The 22,684-nt window shown below is 37.8% G+C and overlaps 1 protein-coding gene across 1 annotated transcript in view; it reads right to left on the bottom strand.

Moving 5' to 3' along the window:
• The window catches only part of LOC139959582 (integrator complex subunit 1-like), a 47,530-nt gene extending 27,678 nt beyond the window's left edge, over positions 1–19,852 (bottom strand). The window contains exons 1-19 of the mRNA XM_071957300.1: positions 19,647–19,852; positions 18,111–18,395; positions 16,846–17,042; positions 15,776–15,913; positions 13,849–14,029; positions 12,704–12,800; positions 12,185–12,368; positions 11,133–11,282; positions 10,582–10,719; positions 9,696–9,878; positions 8,832–8,940; positions 5,901–6,021; positions 5,461–5,538; positions 4,841–5,007; positions 3,614–3,710; positions 2,999–3,090; positions 2,168–2,228; positions 1,369–1,444; positions 317–429 (exon numbers count right to left, since the gene is read on the bottom strand). Of these exons, the coding sequence (XP_071813401.1) occupies positions 317–429; positions 1,369–1,444; positions 2,168–2,228; positions 2,999–3,090; positions 3,614–3,710; positions 4,841–5,007; positions 5,461–5,538; positions 5,901–6,021; positions 8,832–8,940; positions 9,696–9,878; positions 10,582–10,719; positions 11,133–11,282; positions 12,185–12,368; positions 12,704–12,800; positions 13,849–14,029; positions 15,776–15,913; positions 16,846–17,042; positions 18,111–18,395; positions 19,647–19,686 (2,507 nt within the window). The 5' untranslated portion in view covers positions 19,687–19,852. The remainder of the gene's footprint in view (positions 1–316; positions 430–1,368; positions 1,445–2,167; positions 2,229–2,998; positions 3,091–3,613; positions 3,711–4,840; positions 5,008–5,460; positions 5,539–5,900; positions 6,022–8,831; positions 8,941–9,695; positions 9,879–10,581; positions 10,720–11,132; positions 11,283–12,184; positions 12,369–12,703; positions 12,801–13,848; positions 14,030–15,775; positions 15,914–16,845; positions 17,043–18,110; positions 18,396–19,646) is intronic.
• Positions 19,853–22,684: the final 2,832 nt, after the last annotated feature.

Genomic DNA, 22,684 nt, shown 5'->3' with positions numbered 1-22,684 from the left:
TCTCTGCCTAATTATCAATCTCCTTAAAATTCAATATGCGAGAGCGAACTTAAAATCCACCATCCATCATTGAAAAATAGCTAACACTTGTAAAATTTGCTAAAGGTTTCAAATAAACGTTGGAAACAATGGTTGAATAAATCAGTCAAATCTACATTGTTGAGACATCACAAACATCATACACTTAGTTCTTGGGGATGATGGCTATGAAATGTCACTGATGGGCATAGAGTTTACCACGGATAAAAGGGACTTTCTCAGAGCACAGCTTAAAAACTGATAGACCAATCAATCAGAAGAGAGATTTAATAGTTACCTTGGATTTAGGTGAACAAGCTGAGCAAGAAGGAGACTGTTTTTCTCTGTGATGTTAACAGATGCAAGATGGTTCTCAAAGGCTAAGATCTCCTCTTTCTCCAGCTGGCTCATCTAATATCAAATATACAATTAACAGGTAACCAAGGTGATAGACAAAATAATGACAGGGTTTTATAATATGTTAATAAATATCTAAACAAAATCTACCTCACTACTGTACAAATCTTGTACAGTACTATACTAACAAATTCAACAATGCTATAATATGACCTCACGACTTGTACAATGCTATCTTGCTACCATACCTGACTTGAACAATTCTATAATTTGACTTTAATAAATACATCGTAACTGCTTTCACTGACCAGTGCGGTACTTAATCACAACTGGTTTTCTGCTATAAGTGACCGCCAACTAATACACTGCTATAATTAACCAGACTAGTGATATCATTCAACATTAATGGTGAATTGCTATAGTTTACCTTGCTGAAAAAGAAAATGCTATCAATATTAGTACAAAGTTTTTAATTTTCAACAGTGCTGCAATTTACATTGTGACTGGTACAATGCATAACATGTAACCTCACCATTGATGAAGTATTGGTAATCTACTTCTCTACTGACACGGAGCAATAAACCCCCCACCCCCACCCCCATCTCTCTTTCCTGTGACAAGATTCTTTGATCTACTTTCTACTATGTGCAATGCTGATGTTGAAGCCATTACTAGACTTACATTGTCGTATATTATGTTACATCACAAACTTAAACTTAACAAGCTATTCATATGCCTATATGTTAAGGAGTGTTAGCTCAGTGGTTAACGCCGGTGCCTGTCAATCATAAGGTCCCCGGTTCGAGTCACTCCCAGATTAATGTATGTCGTCCAGTTACAGAGGTGTTGACAGTTCATAATCATGGACGTTAAATATGAATGTAAGAGACTGACTTCGGTCGGCTTGCGACTTTGATAAGCAAATGAGGCTTCTTCGCGAGTTCCTGCTTGCAGGAGGATTTAAATAAAAAATACATATGTTTGCGGACTCACCTGTCTCTCACTAGTCCTGAATTCCTCCGTGGCTTCTTCTGTCGATGCAATACTTGCCGGAGGGAACTTGAAGTTGCTGGTGGGGGAAATGAGAATCATAAATGTTATCAACGAACAAGATATGAAAGGTGACAAATCAAGATGAAATATGATCCTGTCAGAATCTAACAAGATGGTACTCTGTATATACTGGAACAGCAAGTAGACACATTGCTGGGACTCTGCCAGACATAGTGGATTTTAGGAAGAGAGAGCGAGGAATTATGAAAAACAAATTAATTTGTATCACTTTCTGGCCCAATGTTTTGTTTGAAACATTATCACTGTATGTATAACTTGTAGTAATTCATCAGTAATAGAAGTCAAGCAATTACTACACAATATGATGCCAATGACGTAAAAAGTAAAACTTGCGATGGCGCTCTCCAGTTTCAAACAAAATCAAAAGCGGGCGGTGTCATATCGGTGAAACTTGACAAGCTGTTGCTATGTGTTTTAGCACTGTCAACATGGAACCATCAGCAATACCACTGTGGTACCATGAGTTGATCATTAGCAGTCCATACAAGTTCATTTTTAAATGATATGTTTTGAAACATTTTAACTGAAACTGGTTTAGCAACTCAATTTGTCTTTCCTACACGTTCCTTTGTTTGGCGAATCTGCACAAAACGAACCTGTCGAGCAAGTCTAGATACAAATTCACCAGGTGTTTGCCCATGCTTGTCAAGACTAAGATACAACAGTGTCCTCTACTGAAACAATAGGGAGCCTAGTTACTTCACCACATTTTACTCACTTTGTCATGACCATCTCCATCATGCAACGAAGGGTTGGATAGTGCTCCCAGCCAGTTTTACCTAGGAAGGCAATAAACCATTACAGAGTAATTAAAACAAAGTAATTAGTATGATTATAGGCTAGGTAACACAGTCCTATATCAAAATAAGGAAACACCTTCATTGCTTTTAAAGGTAACATAGTATATGGATCAAGGTTAGGAAAAACATACACAGCAGGGTCATTAACTATAGAAAGTCAAGACGGTAATGTAAATTTCATTACAGTGAAATAATAATATTCAAAGTACTAGTTTAGTAGCTAGGTTACACTTATAAACCTGTGTTGGATATTTTCCCTTAACTTATATTAGAGTTATACACCAGTGTATTGAATGTGAGTAACAGTGATTAACACAAGCAGTCTATAAAATGGTTCAGAGCTTGCTCTTTTTTTTTTTTAATTAATAGATAATCAGGAAGAAAACACAACAACACTTCACCAAAGTATATTCTCATCAGATGGACAGTTGATTGAGACAGACCCTTCTACCGTAAGACATGAAATAATTATATATTGTAGTAGCAATGTATAAGTGTAACATAGTAAATTACCTAAGGCTATTTGTAGTAGCAATGTATAAGTGTAACAGAGTAAATTAACTATGGCTATTGTAATAACAATGTATAAGTGTAACACAGTAAATTACCTATGGCAATTGTAGTAGCAATGTATAAGTGTAACACAGTAAATTACCTATGGCTATTGTAGTAACAATGTGTAAGTGTAACACAGTAAATTACCTATGGCTATTGTAGTAACAATGTGTAAGTATAACACAGTAAATTACCGATATTATCTGGATTGAAAGCTGCTAAGATGAGAAGAATCACCCAGCTCTTCCAGTAGAGGTTTAGGATGGCCAAGGATGGAGGTTTGTACCTACAAAATAATTGATGAAAAAAAACAGTTGAAAGTACACTTGGATAAGTTGCACATCTTGTCAGCTTCACTCCACTACATATATCTTTACTACACCAGAGATGACAAGAACACAATTACACACAGTGTTCATCTATGTTATGCTGACTTGATATTTAGATCAGACCTGTCCTTAATTGTTGAGAAACTGAAGAGATAGGACTCAGGGTTTTATACCTATGAGATGATGTGCATATCTCGATAATATTACTGAGTTCATCATTCTAGTCTCCTTCAAACTCAATATACAACTTTATTGTAGTACTGCCACATATCAACACAATACTGAGTTCATCGTAAACTCAATAGTAACTAGTACTATCACATATCAACACAATACTGAGTTCATCATTCTAGTCTCATTCAAACTCAATATACAGCTTTATAGTAGTACTAATACCACATATAAACACAATACTGAGTTTATTATTCTAGTCTCATTCAAACTCAATATCCAGCATGAATGATTCTTAAAATGACTGACCCTTCTGGTAAGGAGATATTTTCAGGATGGTGATAGGAACAGGAGTTGAGCAGAGCGTCAATCAACTGCAAACGTTCAATTCTCAGGACAGGAAAACCTCAAGATAAAAAGAAAATTATTTCATCACACAGCTTAATAGACCTTACAGAAAAGTGGTAATATTAGGAAGGTTTGTTTACACATACTTTGTTTTGAAGGGGTAAATCACAACATACAGAGCCGACACAATAAAAATTTATAATTATCGCAAGGTCTGGGTATGCAAATTTGTACTGATAATTTGTTGATACAATGAGGACACAAAACCTTAAAATCTGATAAATAAATGATGATTTTAATCATTTAAAAATATTTACTTTAGTACACTCTAACATAGAGGTCAAATGATTAGGTTATTTAAAGACAGATCAAGTAAACTAGGTGACAATGCAACCAACCAAACCAGGTATTTCCCTTAAAACATGCCTTTACCCCCTCCCCCACCCAAACCTTATCACAAATAGAGCTGGGTGAAAGATGTCTGTCACCTCCTTAAAGTTATACACCTCAGCCTCCTGAGTGTCCCCATATACACAGTGAGTGTTAGTCACATATCTAACAAAGACACAAACCTCCTTCTGCTTTACAATTCAGCCCCAGTCTGAGGAGACCAAACCAGTCTCTTCCCCCCCCCCCTCCTCCCACCCTATCCACTCCCTCTTATCTTCACCTTAACATAGATAACTATCATCAAATAAATTGAAACAAATCATGCAAGACCAAACACACCCTTTGTTTGAGCACTACATTTACAACCGCTCTGGACTGCGTTTATGCCTACCACGTACACTTAGGGCCCGCTACAGATACTCATTTGAACCTAACTCTATCCATATATTTAATTCACAAGTGAGAAGATAAGTTTCTTATTTGTAGGACTTGCTGTATATTTGTTGTATTACTGTATGTGTATCGCAGTCTATTGATACTTATACTATTGCTTTTCTTTTTTCTTTTCTTTTTTCGTTTACGACCTGTGTACGCCAAATTTCCGATTGTGGACAATAAATTCAAATTCAATCTCACAAAATCTTTCCTCCTCCCCTCCCTCCCTCCCACAACATGTGATTTTCTTCCCTCCGTAGAGAAGTCCATCACCACCCCCCTCCCCTCCCTTCCCTCAAGACACAAGAGGACCTCGCTTTAACATCTTCAGCTGCATATAAGCAATCTTTATTGTGAGCTTACTGTCTGTATCATCCGTATGGAGAACGGCTGCTCTCTTGACCATCTTATCCACCAGGTCAATAGCATCTCCCGGATTCAGATGGATTTCTCTGGTCAGTCCCATGATGAGGATGCGGATAAGACTGTCCTCTTCGACTGGGACCTCCGACAAGAGAGACATCAACAAACTGAAAAAGAGTGTCAAACTTGATGATCATTGTAACAGTCACCAGCGAAAAACAGAAAAGACTTATATTTAAATAAATAAGAAGAAAAAAATAAAAATGCCATAGCAAACATCTGACAGGAAAATAATTACAACTATATAAAAGAACTATATATCAAATCAAATCATATCAAAAAATATCAAATAATCATCAAAAAAGCCAATCAAAAATCAAAAAAAGTCAAATCAAAAAATCAAAAAATATCAAATAATCAAATCATCAAATCATCATCAACAAAAAAAAAATCAAATCAAATAGAACTATATATCAAATCAAATATAAAATGTCAAATTTATGAATTTGAAACACATCCATTAGCTCCAAATTAATCCCTATATTACTGCAAAAAGAAACAAAGCAAATAGAGGTGAGAGGGGATTTGTGTTCAAGGTTAGAAGTATCCGAAGAACCCACCTCCTGTCATTCTCTGGAGGCCAGTTGTCTTTACTGCAATAGGCATCCACAGGTTTCATAAAGAGCAGCTTCTGTAACCTATAATGGCCAAAACAAAATGTAATGTGACACTCAGGCTAAAAGCCTGTACAATTACAACATTCCATACATAACAATATTCTGGAACTAAACAAGTCATACTTTGTTACGATTCTAAGAGAAGCTCTAACCCATGCTGTAATGGTCACACTAAAAACTTGTACAATTAAAACCCATCATCAGAGCAGAGATTAATGGGGTACAATATTCTTCAACCAAACAATCATAAAAGTTACTATATACGAGTGGTCTAAAGGCAATAATTCTATTTTCTGACAACACGTGATATAATATAATAATTAAAATGAAGGGGGGGGGGAGGATTCATATTCTGGTGAAAGAAGATAGCAAAGATTCCTCACAAGTCTTGGAAATCTTTCTGAGCAACGGGAAACATCTTGGGTACAATCGTGTGCATCCACCAAACACTGTCTCTCTGAATCAGGGAAGATTGACGCTGGAATTTACGAATCACCGCGATATCTACAGAATTTTGTGGGAATGAATAAATAAAACGATAGTACTACTCTTAAGACAGAAATTAACCAAAAAAAAGGTTACCACATTAAATAGTTAAATACATTATATTTAACATAAATCATTTAAATACAAGAGCATCAATGATGCAGTATCTCAATACTGGAAGTTTTAATTTTGATTCCTAATTTCAAATCTTTGCTCTGTCTCTACAATTATCAATATCAATCATGGTACAACAAATATATAACTTGCATTTTTGCTACTTTGCCACGAATAGTCTCTGCAGGTTACACTTTATCCTGCTAGTCTTGCCTTTAGCGCTCATTGCCTGTTAGTCGAAAGAACGACGTTGCAAGGTTTAGTAATGTCATAGAATATTTAAGAACTTGTTTTTTATGTGGTATCCTTCATCTTAGGTCAGTCTCTGTTGGACTTTTTGGTCATATAGTTTGACGTCAATGACAACAGCCAAATTAGAAGAGGCGAACAACTCGACCATATTCTTGATGCCTGCCTTGAGAGCTAGGCCTATTGACCTACTGTATGTTACTGTAGACTGTAGTGGTGACTACCATCAAAACTGTGTCCACTTCTAGATATCAAAACAACCCACGTTTTTCCATCTCAATTTTTCGGACATGAAGATTTCATGGATTTATGACTTGGAAAAAATAATGTAAAAGAAGATTACAAGTTTTTATATGCAAGTGATGGGTGGCCTCCTCTTCCCCTAATAGCCACCTCAGTTCCTCTCCATTTTGTTATTTTATTTTAATTCTTTGTACATTTGATGTCAAACATTACAGGTTCAAAAGAAAGCTAAACATACTTCTTATAACCTTATATCCTTATAAATAAAACATAACCTTATACAATTTTTATAGTCTTATCAAAGTTGTGATGCTATGGCCGGCTCCTCTTTTATACGTACCCATCAAACAAACTTACCCTGGTCCTTCCTAGGAAAAGCTGTCTGAACACCAGTGTGATGCTAATGTGGCTATCACTGAAAGCCTAATAGGCCTAGGGGCCTAGGCCTATATATATATATATTTTTAAATGCACTAGGCCTACAGTAAGTAGCCTTCAGAAATACAAGAATGTGTATACATAATTATACAAAATACATGAAGGGCAATCAAACAAACTTATCATGGCCCTTGCTCTGAAAAGCTACCTGAACACCAGTACTATCCTTAAATGGATGTTACAAAAACGAAGGCCTAATTTAAATTAAATGCACTAGGCCTACGTAGAATTCAGCAGTACAGAATGTAATTAGCATGCAATACACTAACACCTCGCGTACCTAACTACAGAACAGAAAATTGTTCGCAAGGGTAGCCATTTTCGTATATCTAACATGTAGCTGTTATGAGTCATAGCCAATCTGCTACAAAACAGACTTGGGGGTGGGGCTTAATCATCAAAAACGGACCTTTTTACTAAAAGTAGGGGCGGCAGCTCAGTGTTGTTTTAAGAAAGAAAAATCATTTAAACATCAAATAAAGCAAATAAAAGCCATTAAATGTCATATACATGTAGTAAAATTCTTATTAATACCTACCTGTAAACAACAAATGAAAGTTTAAAATTTTAATAAAATATATAATACATAGGACCCTATCTTAGACGATACCACTGTTGAAAGACAGTTCTATTCTATTCTTTCATAAAACATCAGTTTTGGAGCGTGTGCAAAACAGGTCTGCCAAAGTGTGTTTTCAGTCCAAATTGGCCCGATTTGGACATAAATCGGTGAAAAAGTCACAGAATGAGATACAATTCTGGAATAAAAAATAGTAACTTTTGTTGGTCTATATGATATATTCTTGCTCTGGAAATTCCAGAGAAAAAGAACTTTGTTTGAAGACGCTGAAAAATTTTTAAGAGAAGAGAAAGTCCCACTTACTGTTACAATATCTCTATACATGTAATGTATTGAGATAAAAATAATTTAAAGGTGGTTGAAAATTGAAATTTTTCCCAGTATAGGTAGTCAAGAGATATGTGACTAAAATGAAGCAATTCTCAGAAAGTAATAAGAATAAATCAAATATTGATCTTATATTGGTTCAAACGACAGCTCAAATTTATGTTACAGTGGACAAAACTTGAAACCAGAATTATATGAGTCTTTTTATAGGAGCTAATACAAAGCATTTCTGAAAGAGATATAGATATACCAGACAGAACAAAGGAGTTTAACTAAAACTATGATACAACTCAAATTGATCGTCTTTAACGTTTTTGTTCTAGAGAGTTATTCAACAGATAATTCTTTTCAAACTATCTTACATCAAATCATATCAAGTATTTTTAATTAAAGCTCTAAATATTTTTAATTTGATGCATTCATGTAAAATAAAATGTATAAAGTTTTAATACAATTCTCAACCTTAAATTCTGACATGCAGAGAAGATTCCCATGCAACCAAGGTATTAGGTAACAGGTTATTTTAACCTCTGTCTGTAATAACATGACTATATGTCTCAATTTGTCACGTTATATTTAAATCTGTCAATAAAATCATTAATATCTTCAAGACCTATGATTGGTCGTTCTCCCCATTCACTGTCAGCTTTCGTGTCAAATTGCTTTCGAGATAAAAAACTGATTTATGATATTGAAACATCTGTTAAGTTATAGACAATTCCATGGATCAGAACAGTACAGAAAAATTTTACGACATATAAAGGAAAATTTAAAATTTATGCAAAAAGAGGATCACCCAACAGCACGAAGACAAGTTTTCCCTGAAAAGTGGGAAATGAAGGAGAAAGGTGAAAAATGCTTAACGAATTTGAAATACCTTTTTTGTCTCCCCTTGTGTATGCATTGACTGCCTCTCTGACCTGAGGGGTGACACTGAGGAGTGATGTCAGACACACCACATCGACATTGGCCTTCAGGTAACGATCCTAATTAAAACAATAAGAATAATTAATAAGAAGGATGGAAGGATTTTTGATACACACAAAACAAAGTTGGTGATGCTGTCACATTCTTACACAAGGGTTAACAAGCAAACAGTGAAACGATTCTTAAACACAAATCAATTATATATAAAAGGCCATTTCAACAGATGGAGAAGCAAAAGTTAATGTAGTACGAATGTTCCCTCTCCATCACCCCACCCCCCCAGTCCCATCACCTCCCCCTTCTGATAAATTTCCTGGTTTAAGAAATCGAGCAGGAACTAACTAGGTTTTGTTGACCTCTTCAGAGTTGCTATTATATGTAGAGCTGGAAGTTGTTTAATTTGTAATTTATTCAGCACTTTGGTGTGTCTATTGTTTTCAGTGAGTTTTACTTTATTAAAAAGGTGGCCTTTATATCCCGTATCACGACAGCATGTGGCGCAATGGACACTTTCATTCATCTTCTGAGTACATCCTAGCAGCAGCAGGAACGAGTGTGAATATATCCCAGCTTCATAATTTTCTGAACCCCTTTCCTAAAATCATGAAGGTGGTGTTTGACACTGAACTGATACTGCGCGTTCAACAACCGCTTTGGCATAATCTTCTCAGGTACAAAAATATATAAATAGTTTCCTTAAATAAACAACAAAAACATTTGTTTATCCAATCTTGCCACACTTCCTTGAGGAAATGTTTTGCACAATTTCTGTCTTTTAAAGTTTTCATTGGTTGTTGACTTTCACTTTAGATACCTTTATTGCTGCATCAAGATCGACAAAAGCACTGTCGCTCCTCTCCTGCATAAGGCTCAAACAAAACTTTGAGAAACAAAGTTCATATCGCAGGGTCTTGACAATCTCTCTGAAAAGTGCCCTGACCGCCCGGACGTAATCATCCTTGTGTAACAGCAGAGACTGAAATGACGTGGCTAGGACCTGTAAGAAAAACGGAGACGGAAGAATTAATATGATCGTAAATGAATGATGTGACCGAAAAATGATTTATACGACCGTAAATGATTTATACGACCGTAAATGGTTTATGTAATCGAAAATGATTTATGTAACCGGCAATGATTTATGTGACCGGAAATGATTTATGTGACCGCATAATGATTAAACCTCAAAAGTCTACTAATTTTAACCAAACCTACTCTCCACAATTTATCGATGAATAAGCCCAAATCTAGAATGATTACGCTATTTACATGAACTGTGTAAATACAAAAATGTTGTATACTTAGCTGGAAATATCTTAGAGGAACTAGAAAACCGACACCACAGCCAGAGTGTCTTTTCTTTTAGGATGTTAATTAAACACATCCCACACAGGACTGAACATGGGACTCGTTCCTGTCTCTCAGAGAATAAAACCCATCGTTATAACCGTCACATTCATACCTTTGTACACTAATACCCTTACATCTATCTCTTTGTGTTCACCATGCTCATTAACCTGTCTGTGTTCTGTGCGTGTTTTTGTCCCTTCTGTTACTGTTACTTGTCATTTAGCCTTTGAAGATGATCCTGCTAGGATCGAAACGTCAGGCCAACTTACCTTTACACATTCTCTTACACAGGCTCTCTAGTGGATAAGCAGTTTGCTAACAGCTTTATTTTATTTTGTTTACATTCATACCTTAGCAGCTTTCTCTGGACTATGCTGAAAGATGGCAGAGAGCAATTGCATGTTGTTGGGATTCCTCGATGTAGACAATTCATTGTAGATGGTGTGCTTCAAGAAAGTGGACAGGTTCTCTGGATGTTGAGCCACCAACTCTCTGAGCAAATGGGAATGAGATATCAGGAGAGTAAACATCACTATTAACCATAGCATGTGCTTTGTTGGAAGTTGGGGAGTTTCATGCTTGCGACTTTTCAAAAAAGTTCGCAAAATGTAAATAAAACCACACAATGAAAGACTTTCGCATGAATATGAGGCTTACGTTACTTCTGTGATTTGTACCCAAGAGCTACAAGCGGAGTTATGAAAATCAATATTAACACTAGGAAATGAGCTACGTGTAATTCGCACATATACATATCGACAAAGACAATGATTTATCACTGCTGGTCAGTTACATCCAAAACCAATCTCAACTTATGCCAAGTGTCGAGGAATTAATAGTTCACAAGTACTTGCCTGACAGAGATTATGTAATGGTTAATGATAGGTTTGTTCACGAGTACTTGCCTGACAGAGAGTAAATAATGGTTAATGATAGGTTTGGTCTTCACCCTCATCTTGATCAGCATACCGATAACTTCAACATCCTTGGAGGTGTGAGTACAACAGTTGATGCAGAGAGAGAGAAGAAGCTCTTGTGCTGGTCTGGTCAGCTACAGAGAGATACAAATATTGTTCAAGAAGAGTATCGTAGATGGTTAATATATCAGCATTTTCTCAGTTCAAATCAAACTATTGAATAAGCACACCCTGAAACCTGAATATAAACTGGCACTTCTCGAGAATGTTAAAGTCTTAACTGTGAGGTACAATAAATTGAAGAGAACCTCCAACAAAAAGCTACACATTGTAATCAAAATCAATTCAAATAAATGTACCTCAATTTTTGAAAACTATCATCTCCTATTTTCCAATTGGGGGGGAATTTTTCCAATAATTCGAAGAATAATAATTCCAAGACCTTTTCCCAATAAGAGGGGGAAAAAGCTTTGAAACACTTCCAGACTAAATGCCAGTTTAAAACCGAGCAGCGAATGATAAATCCTGAAAAGCACTGGCCGCTTCGTCAGTGCGTTCTTTTATCTCGCAATGAATTGTGTGCGTGTGTGAGGAAGGTCAATATCTTTCATAACAAATGGCTCAGGAGAGTGCTAGGGATAAGATGGCAAGAACGGGTCAGCACAAAGGAAAAATGGGCCCACTAAGCATTGATATTAAGAAAAGAAGATGGAAATTCATTGGGTATATATTGCGACAAAACCCAAACAATGACAGCAACATCAGCATGACTTGGGCACCAGAGGGCAAGAGAAAGAGAGGGCGACCAAAAACAACATGGCGCAGGACAGTGGACAAAGAGATAGAGTGGACTGGTTGGCGATCCTGGAACGAGGCCAGAAACCCAGCTGCCGACCGAGACGAATGGAGACGCTCTGTGGAGGCCTTATTTGCCTCTAGGCAAGAAGAAGACAGATGAGATGAGGGAGGAAGGTCAATGGATACAAACCAAAGATCAATAAACGGAGAAAGGAGCTTACTAGATCTCAAGACCAACCTTTGGATTCTGAAGCCACAACTCCAGCTTTGGTGCTGCCATCAGTCGAACTTCAATCAAGCCGCAGGCAGTGGCGAGGAGCCGCAATAAAGTACGAGGAATATCCAAACCCTGCCGTCTGGTCAGCTGATCTCGTAGGTTACTGACGATGTACGTCTCCACACGCTCTTTTATCAGAGTAAACCTGAAAGTATTTCAAAATCAATTGTTCGGAAACATTCGGCCGTCATCACTTTAAACGTTTAACATGGGCTCGAATCTGCTTAATTACACTGTTTGACCGTCACATATTTTTTAAATCAAACAATATCGTTATTCCTTCTATAGTCTCTACCTCTGCTAGATCAAGTAACATTTGCGAATGTTCTATTTAATGTGATATTCTTGTGGCAGATGATGTTAAACTAATATTTGAAGACAGAGGCCAAAAGATGCAGCAAACCCAATCATGTGAAAACAACCAACAGTTAGGTAGGTATGGTCAAAATATTGACAAAAACTCTGATGCTTATTGCATACCTGTTCATGACACTGTCGGTCGGTGAGTCTCCTTTGTCTTCAGATCCAAAGCTAGAAATCATGTCCACGTCCATATCTTCAGATCTAAGTGGGCTTCCTATAAGAATGAAACCAAAAAACAAATGGTAAGTAGTTAAAGAACTGTACAGGGGTTCTTTTATTATTAATGATAATAGACCCCTAAAATACAAAACAACACTTCACCAAAGCATATATCTCCAGTTGCATAACCAGCAGGGGGGGGGGGGGTATAGGGATAGGGGAGCCCCCAGTCAAATGTCTTGCCCACCAACTTGCCCCCCTCCAACTGATATTGGCGGGGGAAAAAAATATTGAATGAAAATTACAAAATGCATTTAAAAGGGTTAGCTAATCCGTTATTGACAGGAATTCACAAATTAATTGAAACCAATTGCGTCTCAAGTCATATGGTCAAGGAATGCAAACTACCAACTTTTTAGGCTTGTTGTATACAGTATGGGCAGAATTCAAACAACAACGTCCACAATATCATAAAGCTTCCAGGGGCTTCACCCCTGCACCCCACAAGGGGCCCTATGGCAGGACCCTGGACCCCACGCAGAGAGCACAAGGCATTCTTGTTGACTGGTCAAACACTTGAACCCAAACCCCTAACATGAAATCCTGGATACGCGCTTGACTTTCTCTACAGTTATATTGAGTTCATATTTTTTAGATGGAACTCAGTAACTGCTCAATTTGGATAAAGAAGCATTCATAATGTCAGTATTGTTACCATGGTTTTAAGTGTTTGAGAATAGGGTAAAAGTACCTAAAATGACCGAACTGGTTGCTTGCAAAACTGGCCTCCCCTACTCGAACCCTTTGCCCCCTCCCCATCAGCCCCCCCCCTCCAATTGAAAAGGCCTAGTTAGACCACTGCATATATGATTTATACATTGAGAGAAAATGACATTTGAAACTTACCACAAGCCCCCAGAATTTTTTTAAACAAACCAAACAGAGAGGGGCAGTAAGATTTTATCCTGAAATGAGCACTCACACAAAGAGAAGTTCTAAAGCTATTAAGCAGTCTTCCAAAAAGAAGGAATGGGGAGAGAGATGGGGACATTATGGGTCACTACAGTCCTATGTTAGTTGAGTCACCTTTGTACTACACATACCTCCTCCACCTCCACCTGCTCCTTCTGTTGGTGTACTTGCACCTCTTGATGGGTCCACCATGACTGATAGGTGCTTTGGGATGGGTTTGGTACCAAACGCAGTAATGATGTTGGCCACAAATCCTTGATTCTTCGGGTGGTCGACCCATACCCTCTCAGCAACAGCATCTTCAACATAAACCTGTAAAAAGGGAAAAAAAACAATGGAGCCCATTGAGTACATTACCTACAAAAAAATATCCAATTTTTTTTTTATCCCTCATAATTGCATTGTCTTAAACTTCAATTAATGAGGTACTGGGTATCCTTTAAACATTGATTAAAGCTATTTTACATAAATGCCGAGGAAACAGCATCAATCAATAGGAATCTGTTATACCATTGCATACTAATATCTCTTTCTGTCAACTATTCCATATAAAATAGGTGACACAAACCTAGCTATCACCTTTAGCTTATAGAACAGATATCCTTGTGAAGAACAACACCCCCCCCCCACCCCCTCTCACCAAACAGCTAAGAAATACTTTACTGTGTTTGGTAGATATTCTAGTTTACATTTCTTGTCTGAGAGCTGTCATTTTGTAAATAATAATTATAATCATAAAATAGTACTTAAATAGCGCATTCATCAGCAACGCTGCTCGAAGCGCTTTACAGGAATTGAAACAATATACAGGAAACATTTAAAATACAGGAAACATTTAAAAGCAAAATAAATCTGTGATAACATAGTGCTACTAGGATCTAAAACCTTTCACTTTCTCTTTGTTTTTTCCCCATATTTCCGAGGGTTTAATGTTAACCCTGTTGACACTGAAACCAATGTCATCATTAGGTCATGTTAAGAACTCAAATATTTTAGATTCAACATTTACAAACAACATTTTTCATCACAGAATTCAACTTTTAAGATACATAAAGAAAATCGTCCAAAAAAAAAATATGAAGCACATGTGGCTTGATGATATCATATTTAGACTTGATCAAGTATTTGCCCTTGTGTCTCAAGGAACATTAAAGTGATTCTGTGCATTTTCCAAAAAGGAATTACATAATGTTCATTTAATGTTCACATAATGTTCATTTAAAAAAAAATGCAAATTAGTTTAAGCTGCTTATCTGACAAACCATGAAAAATGAGGTTTCACCAAGCTAACTTTGCCAAAACATTTTTTTCGCCCTTTGCCTTAGTTTTAACAACTACCACTGTCATTTTCCAGTCATTGAAGTGACATATAAAAACCATGAACAACAACGGTGGTACATATCGAACATTTCTCTCGTGCTTTTTCCTTTTTCGATATGCGCGTAATCCCTTTAAATCTGTGATATTTCTCAAATGGAATAAGATTATTGTCAGCTGTTTGAGGAGGGTTGTTCATCTCTTTCATCTCTATCACATAGACCTGGGGTGGGCAACCTATGGCCCACGGGCCGCATGCAGCCCGCCAGTGATTTTTTTTACGGCCCGGTAGATTTCTCAAGGAAAGAAAAAAAAATCAATCTATTTTACATCATCACAAAAAACGAGCTAGCTGCTTAGAATTCATGGGCACTAAAGATTCTTTCAGGTAGGCCTCTTATCCCCATTAATTATCAACTGTACTGTATTGACATTATGTTTTTGCAAATACAGATTAAGTACACACACCTATTGCTTGAAAGTCCTCGGAATCAAAAGTTTGACATAACAGCAGGTTGTTGGTTAGATGCTGCCCCAGTCCATTTTTCACTACTTATATCTGGCCCATTCATTCAAAAAGGTTGCCCAGCCCTTACATAGACCAATCATGATGGAAGGGTTTGTCTCTGCTTTTCACTGTTCCTCTAACTGAACGAGGCATAAGAATAGTTATCTTCTTCAGCAAGGTCTACATCCTACACAAAAGACAGAATAAACTATCAATAGTAGACTCAACCTTACCTTGACAAATATTTCTGGCCAGTTTTCTTCATAGAGAAATGCATGCATGAGGATATTACTTGCTAAGATAGGTACCAGAGGATTTCCTTTACTCTTGAAGCTGACACTGACATCCCTCCTGAGTAAAGTACAAACCGCCTGGTAATAGACAAGAAGTGGAAAGCAATATTAAAGTTACTTAGTAGTTTTTCACATAATGGGTCTATTGACGTAGCAAGCTGTTGGGCTGTCCTCCCCAAAAGTGAGATAATGTGGTCCACAGTTGAGTTCTGATGATCCGATAACATCTGAATTGATATCTATAGAAATTCTTAGATAAAATCCTGATTTAATTAGCCTAGATGGCTATGAAAGAGATCTGTTATTTGCTGAGATACTGGCAAGCACAGCATCATACAGTAGGTAATAGGGATGCACCGGATCCAAATTTTTTGATCCGGCCGGAACCGGATTTTGCCGGATAGTACATGAAATCCGGCCGGATGAAATCCGGCCAGAACCGGATTTTTTCATTACACAAAAGAAAATCAATAAGAAGTAGAAGTATGAAACAAGGAGTATTATTTTGGTTGATCTTTAGAAACAGTGGGTCAGACCATTGAGAAAATAAAATTAAACATGTTAAACCTAAATTTTCCTTACTTTGAATGTTTTTATTAATTTTTGGAAATAGTTTACATTGATTTGACCAACACCTTTTTAAGGAATAATTCAGGCCAGATTTTGAAAAAGATCCGGCCAGATTTTGAAAAAGATCCGGCCGAAGTTTGAAAAAGATCTGGCTGGAACCGGAACCGGATAATTGCTCACTATCCGGCCGGATAGTCCGGCCGGACCGTATATCCGGTGCATCCCTAATAGGTAACATCAATATCATTCCTTGGCTAAGGTGGGTCAATTGAAATCTTTGGACATGTGTAAAGAATTGAAGCAAATTCTTACATATACTGCCAGTGGAATTACTTAACTGTCAGTTTACCAATACCGCTGCCTCCCCCCTCTCTCCCCCCTCCTCTGAGATAAGCAAATTTATTTTAAACCAAACTTTCATTTACAGTACAGACACTCACATCTACTACTGTCTCAGTTTCAAATAACATTGGTTTGGTTTTGGCCAAATACATGAGACCAATGAAGAGAGCTGCATCAGGTTTTGCCCGGCTATTTTTAAGAGAACTGAGAGCACCGCACAGCAGAACATCAATTCTTTTGTCGTCTTCTTTAGCATCGGCATCAAGGACTTTTTCCACCAGATCCCTGGGTGAAACTTCAGAGAGAGGAGAAAGCAAAAACAAACAAACAAACACTTGAAAAAAAATTGTCAAACACAGAATGTTCATAGAAGCAAAGCAATACAATCATCATCAGGGGTGGTCACACAGATATTAAGACAACAATCCGCAAACTGTGGATTCAACTACTGTACTAAACACATAGTTGAGAGCGTGCCACAGTACAAGTTATTTTCCATTTCAAAGATAATCACAAACAAAAATCTGATTGGCCTGCTAAACTGAAGCAAACTTCTCATCACATCTCCTATCAAAATATATTTTTAAAAATATAAAAAGGCCAAATGGCTTTAATAGTGGTTCCATGCCAACATGTTATATATTAGAGAACATTCAACTGCACATAAGATTTTCAGGTGTTGACCACTACTCAATTCAAGTAATCTGTGAGTTACTTGCATAACTGTGGACTTACATATCAACTACCAAATTCATTTAAGCTATTCTTTCAGATGTTTGTGTTTCAAAGGTTTCACACTTTTGATTTGGTTGACCTCAAATGACCTTTACAAAATGACTTTTACAACTGACAAATGACAAATGACTTTTACAAAAAGCAATAGGAATCTTGTACTGACTAAGGTGGATCTAAAAAAGAAGTAACATTTTAATTCAAGCATTACAATTAAAGTTATCTTTGTTTACAATGTTTGGAGAGTTTGAACTCTGTTGACATCAAATGACCTTTGATTTTCACAGAAATGCTTAGAGCTCTGGAACTCACTAAGCTAGATCTACATACCAAGTTTGAAATTCATTTAAGCTTAACTTTCGATGTTTGTGTTCCATGGTTATCAGACTTATACCTCTGTTGACCTCAAATGACCTTTGAACTCCATCAATTAAATAGGGTTCTTGAACTCAATAATTTAAACCAACCTATTATTTCTTTATTTTGTAAGCTTACAAGCCAAGGCATCATACACATGCCACTGGTAGCACAATGATCCTTTTGCATTCAGCATGGTATCAAAAACCAAATATATATACTGTTCATATCTCCATACTGCAACACACCCTTTGTAATATAAAGAATTAAATACCGTCTAAACTCCTTGAAGTGGGTCTGGGCACTGAGCTGGTACTCCCACTGCTCTGGGTTAACTTGCCACTCTTGGGAAATTCTGTAGAAGGTTTGCCGAGAGGTGTTGGACTACTCAACTTAGGTTTCTTTGGAATTGAGATGTTGCTGCTGCTGGACATTCCCACTGGAGCTTCTCTCTTTCTTTCTGCTGATGAAACAGGTGGGGTGGCAGACCTGGAGACCTCTGTGGAAGACTCTGGTCTTCGCTTTGGTCCCAGAGCGATCATTTCTCCAGCCGGCATACCTAGACATACACAAGACAAGGATAAATCGTTTCATTTCATCTATCTTGTAAAGCACCACCTTTTAGTCTCAAGCCATGATATCGATATCTTATATGTTTACTACTGTACAACAAATTGTAAAGAAGTAATCAGTACTAAAAAACAGTGTCACTGAATGTAAAATCTGGAAAAGGTGAATAACAAGGGTCTTCCACTGTCACTGGATTGAAATCTTGCATGACTTTCTCCAAACACACTAAAACAGAAATAGTAACAAAATTAGACCTGGCCAACCTTTCAGTGACAGCCTCTAGGCCAAGCAAAATGATTATTAAAGTATATGCAAAAATATTGTCTATATATATGCACAAGTTGGTTTCATCATAACTCGGGCACCACTATCTTGCAGTAACAAACCACAAAATTACTCACTGCCATTTCAAAATACCCTGTGGTTGGCTGAAAATTAAAGGTTCATATTTTCAAGCCACATTTCTTATTGACCATTAGTAACCCAACTACTTTGACCAACCTCTGTTGGTATAGGTGCCCAATGTTAGGAATTTCATTTAAATTGCAATTTACTTTGCAATGTCTCCTTTTGACATCAATTTGCCAAAGCAGAGGACTTTGCCTTCAATATAAGAGGGGATCAGAAGTATGTTATTTTTTGCTGGAGTGGGATACTGGAAGTCACAGAAGAGAAATTATTATTAGATATATATTACTTCATAAACATTTTTGAGAACAACACATTTCCTAAATTTCGGTAAATGTTGGAGCGGGGAAGTCATTATTGAGGAAGGACCAGTTGGGAAATCGTTATTCATAGATATAGACAACTTCATAAATGCTTTTGAAAAGTAACCACCCATCATCAAGTTTTAGTAACAGGATTTTTTACTGGAGTCGAAGTTGCAGTGGAGAAGTAAAAAAACTGGAATGCAACTCCAGGACTATACCAGAAAAAAATTACCTTCTGATTCTGAAAGACGGGATTAATTATGTAACTGTAATCATTCAACGAATGTGTGTAGTATGAAAACTCGAAAACTGTAACTTATGTGCAACTGTAACTAGTGTAACTTGGTGTCCACTGGATGAGGTTGGCTAGTGCTTAACTGTACTACTAGGCTCTAACAGTAATAGCACCAGCAAGTAGTGGAAGGCAAATAGACCAATCTATGTAGTTCTGTGCATGTTATGTAGCCTAGGCTCAAAACAAGAGTTTACGAGCTCGAAAAATAGTGCAACATGTGGTAATGGTATACCTCTTCGTCTATCCTTTCCTGGTACTTTGTTTCTGTCCATATTTGCTACGGTTGGTCACCCTAGGGTTTGAGAATTTGAGTTCAAGGTCTAACATCCCCACACGCTTAGGCAAAGTCGAGGGACAATTTGATGTAGGCCGACATATACACACAACACAGAAGGTCAAGGAAAACACTAGATCATAAGCAAGTAAGTCGTTCTTTGTCCAAGTGTAGACCATGCATGCAGTCTGACACTTTTTAGTGACGCGTATTGCATGGAACGCCAGAAACATTCCCAGATGTAATCGGTAGTCGCTTGTCTGCCGTATGAAGGACTCACAGGGGTCAAAGCATGAAAAAGGAAAATCGAAATGTTCACGTTCATGGTGGAAGACAGCGACGTAGCCAGGAATTTGAAAGGGCTGGGGGGGGCACAGTTTGCGATTAATATGGGGGAGGGGTCTAAGGGGAGGGGTGGGATATTTTTTAACAATTGAAGGTCCTTAGATGCGATCTGGTGCAGTGTTTTGCCAGTTTCATCATTATCATATGATATCATATTATCAGCAGATTTTGTTTCCTGTTTGAATTCTTTTACATGTTCTTTTACATATTATATCAGATTGATTTGTTCGAATTGAAATCGTAATGAGATGTAAATCCAGAACAGTGAAAACACTTCCAGACTCCTCCGGGATTCGAGCCCGGGCCTCCCGCTTTATATGCGGATACCCTAACCAACTATAGGCTATGGACGCTGATTGTATGTCCAGAGGTTCGAAACCGGTAAGGAAGGTCGTAATTCCACTGTAGGCGTTTGTCACCTGTATCGAACAATACTCTATAGTTCTGTTTTTGGTGACATATTTTGCCTTACTCTAGAGATCAAACATGATGCTAACCAACTCGAAATCATTTGTGATTCCTAAAGCCAGATCTCGAAAGAGATACTTTGAAAATACTTTATGTTAATGAAATGGAGGCAAACGACAAAGATATATATATATATATATATATATATATATATATATATATACACTGGCGGATCCAAGGGGGGGGCCAATGAGGGCCATGCCCCCACCCCCAAAGGTGAGGCAAAAAGTGTTTCCGAACATCCGCTAAATCATATGATTGGAAATAAAAAAAACCGAGAGGAACAGCAGTGGTAGACTAGTCCAGTGGCGGCGGAACCGGGGGGCCTTGAGGGGGGGGGCTCTAGCCCCCAATGCAAAAGTTGAGGGGGCAAATGCATGATAACACCCCCCCCCCCCCCAATATTTACCAAGGCTCCGAAACGTGCATCTGCCCAGTTTTCAATGCATACTTGTTGATCTGTCCGATGCACACGTATACTATATAGGTGTCATAATTTTAGTAAATGCTGGGGGACCCTCGGCCCGTCCCCTGGCTATAGACCACATTTTCACCCCAACCGCATCTTCACGCCCCGTGAAAAGTGAAGGAGTGAGTGTGAGTACCGGTAAGCGCAACACAACTTCCTCTTAGGACAATGACTTGCCTCATTTCAGCCAGTTCTCCAACATCCACTTACTCAGTGGCGGAGCGTCCATACGATCATGGGGCGGATGCAACCCCCCCCCCCCCCTGACGGACTCAAAGGGACTGCTGGCGCCCTTTTCAGCTTCTCACTACTTTTTATTTATTCGCGATTATTGACTATTTTATTGCGCTATCATCTACCTATTGACATTTGTCATATTCTGTTGGTGTAATTTTCCGACAAAATGGCAATGACACCTATTTATTCTCCGTTTATCTGTAAATTAGCAAGGCCCGGAATGGGTCATTTCCTGCAATCTATAGAGTATCTTTACTCAAAAATTTTCTGTACGCTCCGCGCCAACCTGTGGTGGCGCTCCGCTTAGATAGTGTCGAAAGTGCCCCCCCCCCACCAATACCCCTAGCTCCGCCACTGCCCTTACTACACTCAAAAACGTCTTTGCGAGTACACTACGAGTAATAGCTACTCTCTTACAACACCATCGAATATACAAATTACAATGTTTTTACAGACTTTCTCATGCAATCTGAGAAATTGCAGGCTTGAGACCCATATTTTAAGGCTAGGTATTCGCAGCATAAAACACTCAGGAAGTGCCGTTTCCGGCCATCTGGGGGTTTGAAAAAACCTAAAATTTTATTGTACGCTCCGCGCCAACCGATGGTGGCGCTCCGCTTAGATAGTCTACACACATAAGCCCCCCCCCCCCCCCCTCAATAATTTTTCCGTTTCGCCGCGCCTGGACTAGTCTAAACCTTTTCGTTTTCTGGTTTAAAATTAAATGCAGAGCTCCCAACTGACCCGCAATTCGCTGGAATTAGACCCGCATTCTAACACCCAAACCCGCTGACCCGCACAAGCGTCCGAAAAAAAAACGCATTGTAATTGTCAAGTATACATAAAAAAAATGCATCAAATTTTGACTTAGCAACCATCATTTCTTTAGCATTTAGCATAATAGAGTATAAAACCTCCTTTACAGCATCATTTGAACCTCAAATTAGCCTATAGTTCTTTTCATTGGGGCGAGCAGCGAACATTTTCATGCCACGGGAAAGAATGAATTATCACCTACTATTCAATTTATTGATGTTACACACAAAAAAATGCATATTTCTCAGAAAATTTTGGGTGACAAAAGCCTTTCTAAGTGCCACCATTTTACATGTAGGCATCACCAGGATTCCAAAAAAAAATCAAAAGGGGAGGGGGACACCCCCTCCCCTTATACCCATCCCCCAGGACGGCGATTCGTGGCATGGACCAGCATTTGCCTTCTCAAGAGTTGGGAGCTATGTAAATGTATGAGCATGAGGATTTACAGTTTAACACCATTTTGCAGTTACAGGCTGGTTGTATGAAATCTATAACCTATAAGGAATAAAATTTCTTGAGAAAGATGATGCCAACTTTGTTTTATAAATATTTTAGAAAATTACACCTGGGAAACATTTCTTTTAGAAGTAAATTAATATCACCATTGTACACTTTTGTCGCACCAAATTGCATCTGAGGGCATTCAGCAATAGAAAAT

The sequence above is a fragment of the Apostichopus japonicus genome, chromosome 19, assembly GCF_037975245.1.
Source record: "Apostichopus japonicus isolate 1M-3 chromosome 19, ASM3797524v1, whole genome shotgun sequence".
Classification (NCBI taxonomy): Eukaryota; Metazoa; Echinodermata; class Holothuroidea; order Aspidochirotida; family Stichopodidae; genus Apostichopus; species Apostichopus japonicus.
Note: the sequence above shows the minus strand (reverse complement) of the source record. Positions and strands in the feature narration are given on the sequence as shown.